This window comes from Pelmatolapia mariae, linkage group LG15, assembly GCF_036321145.2.
Source record: "Pelmatolapia mariae isolate MD_Pm_ZW linkage group LG15, Pm_UMD_F_2, whole genome shotgun sequence".
Taxonomy (NCBI): Eukaryota; Metazoa; Chordata; class Actinopteri; order Cichliformes; family Cichlidae; genus Pelmatolapia; species Pelmatolapia mariae.
In genome coordinates, this window is record NC_086240.1 from 28,140,703 (window position 1) to 28,152,307 (window position 11,605).

Below are 11,605 nucleotides of genomic sequence, written 5' to 3' on the forward strand. Positions count from 1 at the left end.
ACCCACCAATCCATCCACCCACCCACCAATCCATCCATCCAACCATCCACCAATCCATCCATCCACCCACCCACCCACCAATCCATCCATCCAACCATCCACCAATCCATCCATCCACCCACGCACCCATCAATCCATCCACCCACCCACCAATCCATCCATCCAACCATCCACCAATCCATCCATTCACCACCCACCCATTCATCCACCCATCCATCCACCCACCAACCAATCCACCCATTCCACCCATCCATCCATCCACCCACCGACCAATCCATCTATCCATCCACCCAGCCACCTACCCATCCATCCATTCACCACCCACCCATCCATCCACCCATCTATCCACCCACCGGCCAATCCGTCCACCCATCTATCCATCAATCCATACATCCATCACCCATCCCGCAGAGGGCACTCCACCTTTTCCGTGGCCACTGAGTTGGAGATGCTGATTTTCATTCCAGCATTTTCACACTGAACTGTAAACTGCCCCATAATGAGCTCGAGGTGTTAGCCTGTAGCAGAACAGACATCCTGAAGTCACCAAAGTCTCCACCTTCACCTCCATTCACTTACTGCACCGGAATTTCTATCCATTAAGTTAATTCGTTCATTAGTCTTTTTAGTTATCAAGTTGTAGAGGGCATTCATCTGGATGAACATCTCAGAAGATCAGATCAGGTTTTGGAATAAAAACACCTGAACCAGAGCCAAGTGGGAATCTGAGTTTCACCAGTACTTCATCAGTACTTCATCAGTACTTCATCAGTACTTCCTAATACTTCCTGATACTTCTGTATTGACAAATTGTCCTTTTGGCTAGGCGTTCAGTGCCGAATACCATTTCATATTTTGTTTTGTTTTGTTGAAACGGGTCGTCCTTCATTTATATTTCAACCTAAACTCTGAAACTCTCACATTAGATCACATCTTCTTAAGATATGACAATGATGTCACCAAACAGGATTTCTATTTTCCTTCTTGTCAGAGCTGGGCTACAGGAGGATGTTTGTGTGACTGCTTTAAATTCTCTTAAAATCTTTATGTTCAGTAAATTTGAGCTTGGGATTGAAAACCAGTACTAAATACTAAAAACCATAAAATCTTTTTTTTATTCAGTAACTTGATTGTAAAATGTTCCAGTGGACAAACACACAGAGACTTTTCTATAAGATGAGTATGTCTCAGGCACAGAAGGACATTAAACTGCATCTGTCTGAATGTGCAGGTATGGTTTCTGCTGCCTCACCAAGTGATGTGGCAAAACATACATGATTGCCTAATGAGCATAGAGCTGGCAGCTGGCCAGCGACCGATGTCAAAACATCTATTTTGGTTCACAGGAAACATATTTTGGTATTGTTTTGGTGGTAGTTAATGATCATAACCTTGGCATGCAGGAACTAATCCACAGATCAGATTGCTGTGACACAAGAATCCAGATTAATGTTGGATTAACCTGAAAGCTGAGTCACATCAACACCAACGCTCTGATGACACAGACAGCACAGTTTCGTGTAAAACAAAAGCACAACCCTAACCTCCCAGGCCATAACTCTGGCTTTTTTTCACTTTTAGATTATAAATTACAATCAACCAACCACTTTATTAGGTACAGCTTTCTACTTAACTGGTTGGAGCTCCTTTTTCCTTCAGAGCTGCTTTGACTCTTCATGGTTCAGATTTACAAGCTCAACAGGCACCTGGTGTGGTCTTCTGCTGCTGTAGCCCATCTCCTTCAAGGTTCAGAGATGCTGTTCTGCAGTCCTTGATTGTAACGAGTGGTTATGTGACCTCCTGTTTCTCTGTTCCAGACCTTCTCTGTAAACTCAGAGATGGTTGGTGGGAAAATTCCAGCAGGTTGGTGGATTCTGAAACAACTACGCTATATTCAAAGTGACTTAGGTCACCTTTCTTCATCATTCTGATGCTCAGTGTGAATGCCAGCAGGTTGTGTTGATCATGCCTAAATACCATGATGGTTGACGATGCATATGCACTAATACCGATCGTATGAACCCAGTGCCGTGGCTGGTGAGTGTATGCAAACTATACAGAGTCATGGGAGCAGACTTAAAAGCAGTTGTTTTGAATGTGAAGTTCAGATGGATGGTAAATGTAAAGCTTTAGTTCAGGTTTTTCTTACTAGCATGTGCTGAACATTTAAGCCTGGAACAGTTGCCCACCAAAATAAAAGCATGCTGTGTTTAGTAACGGTTACAGGAGCACTGGATTCATTCTGAAGAACAAAGCCTGATTTAAAAACACAGGCTGAGCCGATAATCACAGCTCCGAGCTGGTGGCCCGTGAGCACCTCAGAAAATGTCAGGTTTTGTTGTTCTGAATAAAGTTTCAGCAAATCGAAGCTGCAGAGTGACTCAGAGTCAGTTTCAGGTCAGCGCCCTTTTACTCATGCAGCCAGGTGAGATTGTCACCTGGGCTGTTTGGTCGGTTTCTGAGAGGGAGGGTGAGGTCATGTGACTCTGCTCAGGTGACTCACCTGAGCAGGAAGAGGAGCTGTCAGTGCTCTGACTCCCTGAGTGTGAATGTTTGTAAGACGTCCATCATGTCGCCGTCTGATTACCAGTATTGTTGTTGTTGTTTCCCTCAGCTCTCACTACCCGGCTGGTGCCGCTGCCTCTACGCCTCCGTGCTGATGTTCCGGCGCAGGAAGAAGAAGCACAGGCTGGAGATCTCGGCGCCACAGGACTTCCAGCACCGCGTCCACACATCGTTTGACGTCACCTCAGGATGCTACGTGGGGCTGCCGCCGCAGTGGCAGAGCGTCATCGACACGCTGAAGAGGCCACGCCCCCTGGTGGACCCCTCCAGGATCACCAATGTTGAACTAGGACCCAAAAAGGTGGGATGGATCATTTCAATAATCTCTCAAGGCTGCTGTAAATGTAATGGACCTGTGTCTGATGATCAGGTACCAACGCCAGCACGATGACGGATCAGTCGAACGTATCGATCGCGTATTTGCGTGCGCTGGTCCAAGTGGTGCGTCTCATTGAACATCAGAAAGCTGATGAAGAAGCTGATTTATTGATGAACAGCAACATTAACGACAATCACAGCTTTCTGCACAGATCAGAACCAATCTGAAGTACCTTCAGGAACTTTCCCAGAGTCTCGGGTCCTTCACAGTGACTGTGCTTCCTCGTCATGGATCACCATATAAAAACGTCTTTACTGTATCAATACTTCCTCAGGCACCGGTTTAGCTCAGTGGGATGAGCAGGAGACCATATGCCATGTGGCTGACAGCGGACGACATTTAAAACAAAGGAATCTGAATCTTTCAGCTGCACCACAAACACAAACTGTAAATCCCAGAATAAACTTCCTGATTCCTTCTGTCTGCAGCAGCAGTCTGAAACAAGGTGTTTAATCTTTAGTTTAATTTGATTAGTACCAACTCAAAACTCTGCAGTACTTGGAGTTTTTTTCTTCTTTAATATTGTAGCTGTAGTTTATCAGCGAGTACTCATCACCCGCAGTTCACGCTAAGCTTACCTGGTAAACCAGTAAAACTAATGTAAACATGACATCGTCAGTCATTGTTTTTGTTCTCTGGTGGGTAAAACTTCTTGTTAAAATGATGCTGATGCATACATGAAAACATGAATGCATAAACAGGTGAGCAACTGTGTACTCACCCATTTTAAAGGGTTTAAAGGGCAGGCTCACAACATCACTTTCTCATCTGTTTATTTAGTTGATTATTAAACATTGATTTTAAATGGCATTTCATATTTGCAAACCAAAAATACTACTACTGCTACTAGTAATTATAATAATAATAATAATAATGATATGAAAAGTTGAAAAATGCTTCAGCAGATGATTTTGGTAGAAATCATCCTTTTTTTATGTATGCAAACAATAATTTTTATTTGTTTTTCTTCTGGAGATCACCTCAGATATCTTACAGATTTAAGGGTCATGGTATTATTATTGTTATTATTATCATTATTATTATTATTATTATTATTATTATTATCATTTTTATTATTATCATTATTATTTGTACTAGTAGTAGCAGTAGTAGTAGTGGCAGCAGCAGCAGCAGTACTAGTAGCTGTAGTATAGTGCTCAGAGTTCAGCAACATTAACGTTAATGAGTTCCCTGTCCTACCACCAAGAGAGTTTTCGGATGATGTGAGAGTACCAAGAAGGTGTTTGTGTATCTGGACTGAGGAAAGAGGACGAGGAGACTAGGTGATGGAATAAGGAAGTACAGAAGGTATTCAAAAGAAGATATTAGCAAAGTAAAAGGGGGACAGTCAGAGAGATGAAGGAGGTAGGCAGATGTACAGCAAAGAGAAAAAAGAATGGGCTTATAGTGAGCTGTATGTAAGGAGGACAGAGTGAGTAAGAGCAGAAATGTGCTAACGATTGAAGACACTGCGACGAGAAAATGGAAGGAGGACTCTGAGGAGCTGATCAATGTAGAAAATGAGAGAGAGGAGGACAGATGGACAGTTAGTGAGGACCTCAGGAAGTGCAGAGGATTAGTAAGGAGGAAGTGAAGGCAGGCAAATGACGCACCTGTGCAGGTATGGGGAGGTCTAGGAGAGGGCGGTGGGTGGTGAGAGGATGATGAAAATGAAGAACAAATCTACCGGGTCTGAGAACATGGTGATGTGCAGTACAGAGGGATGAAGCTGATGATACCATGAAGACACAGGAACGAGGTGTCCAAGGTTAAATCGATAGGTGAACAAGCAGCAGTGTGCATTCATGCTGAGGAAGAGCTCTGCACATGTGATGTTTGGTCGATAGAGAAGGTCAGGAGGAGCTTCACTGAGTCTTTGTGGATCAGGGAAAGCAGATGATTGGCTGCTAAGAGAGGACGTGTGGTCCTGTGAGGAAGTCTGTAAGGGTAGTGCAGCAGTGCGGTGGTGCTCTGAGCCGTTGGAGTTACTTTGATTTGTTTTGGTTTCTTCTGCAGACCATCGTTCGCGGCAGCTTCATCGGCCATGGAGACTACATCAGTCATGTGATCTCTGAGATGACTCGTCTGTCGGTCAGCAGTTCCAACTCTCTGCGCCGGAGCAGTCCGTCGGCACGGAAACGTGCCCGATCGATGGGCCGGCTGGGAGAACTGGCCGAGGACGAGTCGTACCAGTACGAGGAGCTAAGTCACCGCGGCGGCAGTGTGAAAAGTGGTGGGAGCTCTACCTACTGGCAGGACCGGATACGACAGGTGCGCAGTGACAGCAGCAGCCCCAAACTGAACGGGGCCCTGCAGAGAGCCAAGTCTACCTGCCAGGTGGATTCCTCGTCTGAAACCACACCCCTTAAACTAGACAAACCTCAGAGGACAGGTGAACCAAGTGGACTGTACGCCCGCAGTGAGGGGGCGGAACTAAGAAATAGGACAGCTTCCTACACTGTGGAGACCAATAGGCACCAGGTGAGGCTAAGACCAGCTGTGGGTCACCTGCCTGACCTGCTGTTCTCATCCAGAGAAAATTCAAGAAGACCGCATTCGTCCTATGACCTCCAGGTGAGACTCAGTGTTTGGATCACTTCCACCATTTTAACAAATTCATTAGAATGAGTCTGCTGAGGACAGACCAAACCATGTGAAGCTACACGGGCTAGCATCAACACATCTGATTAGAACAAGTATAGGAAATGGCTCGATACAAAATGCAGATATATTAGCTTAGGATAAATACAGACTATAGAAATGTAAACAGCTAGCATAGCCTGACCTGAACAGGAAGAAACCGCTAGCACAGTGTAGCATTAAAAGAGGAAACACCTGAAGCTTTAACTCAGTGTCTCTTCTTTTTCTCCATCAGCTGGCCTCACCCTCCTCCCGCCTCCTGCCCCCTCCTAACAGCACCAGCAGTCCCATCATCACAGGTAGAGCCGTAGTTCAGAGGCTGCCTCGCCCATCCTCTGCCTTCAATGCTCCTATCAAATCTCCAAACCTAACAACTGAGGACAGCCCCTCCCAGCCCCACCCTCCCCCAACTGGCTCCCCAGGTCACGCAGTCGCCTCCAACCAGCAGGCGGGGTCCGATGGCGGTCCTCCAAAGGTGACCCATGAGCAGTTCAAGGAGGCACTACAGATGGTGGTGGACCCTGGCGACCCGAGGATGACTTTGGAGAACTTTGTGAAGATTGGAGAGGGGTCCACAGGCGTGGTTTGCATCGCCCGGGAAAAGTGCAGCGGGAGACAGGTGGCTGTGAAGATGATGGACCTCAGGAAGCAGCAACGGCGAGAGCTGCTCTTTAATGAGGTACAGGTGTGGTGAGGTGGGCGAAGATCTACCTGTTTGCAGTTCGACTGATCTTCATTTCATATGTTTCAGGTGGTGATCATGAGGGACTACCAGCACCAGAATGTGGTGGAGATGTACCGTAGCGCTCTAGTGGAGGATGAGCTGTGGGTCATCATGGAGTACCTGCAAGGTGGCGCTCTAACCCACATCGTCAGTGAGACCAGGTGAGCTGGAAGTCTCTCAGGTGTGTCGTCTGGGAGATGTTCTCTGTGTTCATGGGGCGATCGTGGCTCAAGAGTTGGCAGTTTGTCTTGTAATCGGAAGGTTGCTGGTTCGAGCCCCGGCTCCGACAGTCTCGGTCGTTGTGTCCTTGGGCAAGACACTTCACCGTTCCGTACTGGTGGTGGTCAGAGGGCCCGGTGGCGCCAGTGTCCGGCAGCCTCGCCTCTGTCAGTGCGCCCCAGGGCAACAATGTAGCAACAATGTAGCTTGCCATCACCAGTGTGTGAATGGGTGGATGACTGAATGTAGTGTAAAGTAAAGCGCTATACAAATACAGGCCATTTACGATGATGTTTCTGTGTGTTTCAGGTTGAACGAGGAGCAGATAGCGACAGTCTGTGAGGGGGTCCTGCAGGCGCTGTCTTACCTGCACTCTCAGGGTGTGATCCACCGAGACATCAAGAGCGACTCCATCCTGCTCACCCTGGACGGCAGGGTAACACCCTTCTTCTTCTTTGTGACACATCTTTGACATCGTTCATTTACAGAACTTCTTAAAAATTAAACCTGGATTATCAACAGATACAGAGAATTCACACAAACTTGTGTTTATCACATAATGAGTACCCTAAACCCAAAAATGCCTAATGAGGACCATCTCTATCTTTTTAAAGTTTGACATTACAGTTAGACAAAGCTGAGTGTTTGTGAGTTTTTATTTCCAAAATATTATACATTTTATAAATTATAAATACTAAAAAATACTAAAATAATTAAAGACCATTTATAATCTCAAAGACAGACATGTACCAATATATGTCTGTCTTTGTCTGATTGATAAGAGGTTTCTAATCGTTTCCATTAGAGTTTGTATGACTGCCAGTACTACTTTACAGTAAAGAAAACAACTTCTGCTGGTCACCAGGATCAGGCATCTTTTTTCCAGATTATTTAGGTTATTAGTTAGTCAAAACTCAAATGCCAACAAACTCAATAAACTGATCTGCAAGGCCAATAAAATGTGTTATCCAAGTTAAAATGGCCATTAAACATTACATTATAAAAGCCAGTCTAAATCATGAAGCCCTGATGTCAACTGTCACTGATGTAACTGTGAAGCTGGATTCAAGCTGGAAGGTTAAATTTTTTAGAACATGTTCAGAGTCTAAGGGTCATTTTTGTGCAGCCCCTGGCTTCAACAATGAGTTTATGGTAAAAACAATGATATACTGTCCACTTTCACTCTCTGTGTTATCAGCAGTCAGTGGTTCTTTGTTGTTTGGCTAGCTGCAATGAAATAGGACATCCACTTGTTGGTTGTCAGAGGTTGCAGAACACTTTATTAATAAGGACAGGGTGGAGGAGAACCTGTTTAAGTTACCAGACGGACAAGCTGGAATCCGACACTCATCTCGTTTCCTCGTCTGGACAGGTGTACCGCGCTGTGCAATCAGCTGACATCAGCACAAAACTGCTGCTGACTGATTTTTAGTTTCAGTGTCCTTATTTTCCTCTGAGTTATCAGTTCTGTCACTAGTTAGCTAACATAAACTAATGTGAGTCTATTAGCTGCAACCAACCTAGTGACATCATATTCTGTACTGACAGAAGATGGCGCTAAACACATTCTAAAGTTAAACATGTATACCTTAAATCCAGCTTCACAGATAAAGTTACATTTGGCAGTGTATGAGAGCAGGGCTCAGTGGTGTACATTATACATGTGGTGTTTCAGGACAGTGCTGGAAAACACCTCCCAGCCACTCCATGATGCACTGGCCAGTCACAGTAGCATCCTCAGTGAGAGACTGAGTTTACCCATAATGCACCACTGAACGACACAGGAAATCATTCCTGCCTGTGGGTATCTCTGTACAACTCCTCCATCTAAAGCACCGTACACAGTCCAATACCTGCACACCTTAAATACCTGCACACCCTCTGCAGAGGGACACCTCAACTTGAACTCTATCTATATTTAATTTTGTGTATATTAGAGCTATTTGGTAATATAATATTTTGCATTATTTCATGACCTTTAACTTGTTAGTTATGTCCTTGCTGTCTTGGAGAAACTGTGACCACATCATTTCCTCTGGGATTAATAAAGTATTCAGATCCTGATAACAGTGACTAATCAAGCCTCAGTCAGAAATGACTGAAATACTGCTGAGTATCGGTCACACAAACAGCTGGAAAATGATTCTCAGAGGTTTTCTGTTAGTAAATCTATGAAATTCCTTCTTGGATCCTGCTGCAGATCAAACTGTCCGACTTTGGTTTCTGCGCTCAGATCAGCAAAGAAGTCCCAAAGAGAAAGTCTCTGGTCGGGACCCCATACTGGATGGCTCCTGAGGTGATCGCCAAAACGCCATATGGCACCGAGGTAAAGACGAGCACATGAAGGATGTTCCTGCCAAATAATTTAATGAGTCAATTAAACCGGTGGAAAAAAGCTGGATAAGTCTTAGGATAAGTCTTAGAGTTAAACAAAAGTCCAAACCTCAGTTTGAACAAGGTTAAACAAATATCACATTTATATTTACAGTAACTGATATTCACAGTTCTCAGTAACCAATCACAGTTTCACATGAAAACTAAAAAAAACATCAAATAGTTAAGTTTCTAGGTCTTATTTCAAATTAAAATGGTAAAAAAATGGCCTGTATTTGTATAGCGCTTTACTTAGTCCCTATGGACCCCAAAGCGCTTTACACTACATTCAGTCATCCACCCATTCACACGCACAAATTAAAAGCATGCCTTTGAGGTCTGACCATTTCCTGTTTTCAGGTGGACATCTGGTCTCTGGGAATCATGGTGGTGGAGATGGTTGATGGAGAGCCACCGTATTTCAGTGACACGCCCATCACTGCAATGAAGAAGCTGCGAGACGAAGCAGCGCCAAGCGTCAAGAACGTCCAGCGGGTCAGACACACACACACACTTAGTTTTATTTTTATATGGAGTGAGGACCCGAGGCCTGAACATGCTTTGAGGACCAACAGACATACATATAAGGGTCCTTCTAAATTTTATCTGTCACATCTTCGTTCTCATGTAAGTTAAATCTGAAAACACAAAATCAGATTTTTTCTGAACATCAGTTACTAAAATGCTAATATGCTGGTCGTGGGTCGTGGGCCCAGATTAGTTGTAGCATTTGATGATGATGTAATCATTCATCCTGACAGTCGCTGATGATGTCACTGTGTTTGTGTCCAGGTGTCTCCCGTGTTAAAGGACTTCCTGGGCTGCATGTTGACCCGCGACACGCTGCAGAGGAGCAGCGCCGCCGACCTGCTGGAGCACCCATTCATGCTGCAGGCCGGCTCACCACGCTGCCTCGTTCCTCTGGTGGAGCAGTACCGCAAACGCATGTCACTCTGCTGAACACCCGAGACCCATCTGAAGAGGCTCGCCCGAACCCAACCCTGATTCCTCTGAAGACATCTGAGACTCAGCTGGGAGACTCTTATTGTGGCTCGGTTGCGCATCAGCTCATCTCTGATTGGCCAGACTTGCTGAACAGCTGTTGGTGCTGCTCTAGGGCGAGTGTTTTTTAAAACGGAGAATTTAAACTTTAGAACATTTCAGGCTCCTTCATGTTTTCAAAGATCCTAGTTTATACAGCATTTCAGTAATTTTACAGCCGACGTCAAACCTTTAAATCACAGATCAATAATAATGATCAGCTCAGAGCTGTGGGTGCAGAACAGCTTCAAACAAACGAGTGAAAACAGGCACGTTCGTTTCAGCAGAGCCGGAGATGATCCTCTGGCTTCAAGAAGTTTCTCTCTGTATCAGAGCCAATAAACAACCAATAAATTGATCAATGCTGCCCAGCAGAGATCAGCAGAGGGTCAGCTCTGGATTTAAAGCTCTTCATCGGGAAAATGTTTTACCCCGTGATGATGATGATGACGATGAGCTCTTCCTCCCGTCGATCGGTTTATTTTGAAGCTTTGCACAGTTTCAATGTGACTTTGCACAAAAGATGCAGATTAAATCTTTTTTATTTAACCTTTTTGTCTTTCCCCGTTTGTCTCTTTGTTGAGTCCTATAAATATTTTTATTGAAGCTAAAATGGATCCTGACACAGAGAAAACGCCATCGCAGCCAAACGTCCGGTTACTCCCTCACAAAGTCCAAACTTGACCTGTTACTGATGTAACCTCTTCAGGTGGAAAATCTAGATGATTTTTTAAAATTTAAAACGGGGACATGATACGCGTGTTAATCCAGTTACGTTAAAACATCATAACAAGAATCAAAATGAGAAAATTACAAAGATTGTTGCTGTAATTTAAAAAAACACAGTTTTTTTAAAATAACAGCTCATCACTCTGTTTTGCTTTGAGTGGTTTAATTCAGCTTTTTTATTACTAAAAAAGAAATAAAGTCCAAGATTTTTATTTAAACAACAGCCAAGTCTTAAAAATTCCTCTTTTTCCAAACAGATTTCAGTTTAACAGGCAAACGGCCACAGAGTCCTGAAATACTTCCCAGTAGCTCGAGCCTGGTTCCCTGCTCTCAGGGTTAAAAACCTTTTGACGTGCTCCTCATGAGGGAATAAGAGATGTCGGAGCCACTCGCTTACTCAGTGATTAGCTCCTGTCCAAAGACAAAAGTCTGCACTGATTGATTTACAGGTGTGTGTCTGAGCTCAGAGACCTGCAGGACCCCAACCAGCTCTGAGAGAACGGAATCAGCCTATCAGATCATCCACACACGTGTGTGTGTGTGTGTGTGTGTGTGTATCACGCTGCTTTCTTCACTTCAACTGTTTCTTTTTAAATTCTGGTTGTTTCTTTTTGTTGACACTAACTTTAATGTATTTCATGAGGCCAGTTTAATATCTTCACACTTTCAGGTGTGTGCAGGTGTGGTATACACAGGTAATCACAGGTAGAAGATGATCCTGGTCTCTAAATGCAGGTGCTGGTTTCTGTTCCTCGGATTGAGTCTTGGGTGTAAAATGCAGTTTTGAACATTCACGTGCAAATCTGCTGCACTGATGATGTTCTCAGAGATGCTGAATCATAATTAAAAGGCCTCCCTCTTTACAGACTATGTGGTAAGTTCTGTACCTAAAACTAAAAATCAGAGTCTTTGGAGTTTAACGTTTTATCACTTTT

The 11,605-nt window shown here is 44.3% G+C and overlaps 1 protein-coding gene across 5 annotated transcripts in view; it reads left to right on the top strand.

Annotated features, from left to right (window-relative positions):
* LOC134643786 (serine/threonine-protein kinase PAK 6-like) overlaps positions 1–10,490 on the top strand; it is a 57,535-nt gene extending 47,045 nt beyond the window's left edge. For 4 of the 5 annotated variants that reach the window (XM_063496344.1, XM_063496345.1, XM_063496346.1 and 1 more), the window contains 8 exons: positions 2,615–2,866; positions 4,961–5,518; positions 5,820–6,263; positions 6,336–6,469; positions 6,837–6,963; positions 8,728–8,853; positions 9,261–9,395; positions 9,693–10,490. In XM_063496344.1, the coding sequence (XP_063352414.1) occupies positions 2,660–2,866; positions 4,961–5,518; positions 5,820–6,263; positions 6,336–6,469; positions 6,837–6,963; positions 8,728–8,853; positions 9,261–9,395; positions 9,693–9,860 (1,899 nt within the window). In that variant the 5' untranslated portion in view covers positions 2,615–2,659 and the 3' untranslated portion in view covers positions 9,861–10,490. The remainder of the gene's footprint in view (positions 1–2,614; positions 2,867–4,960; positions 5,519–5,819; positions 6,264–6,335; positions 6,470–6,836; positions 6,964–8,727; positions 8,854–9,260; positions 9,396–9,692) is intronic. The other variant, XM_063496347.1, reaches the window with a different exon arrangement.
* Positions 10,491–11,605: the final 1,115 nt, after the last annotated feature.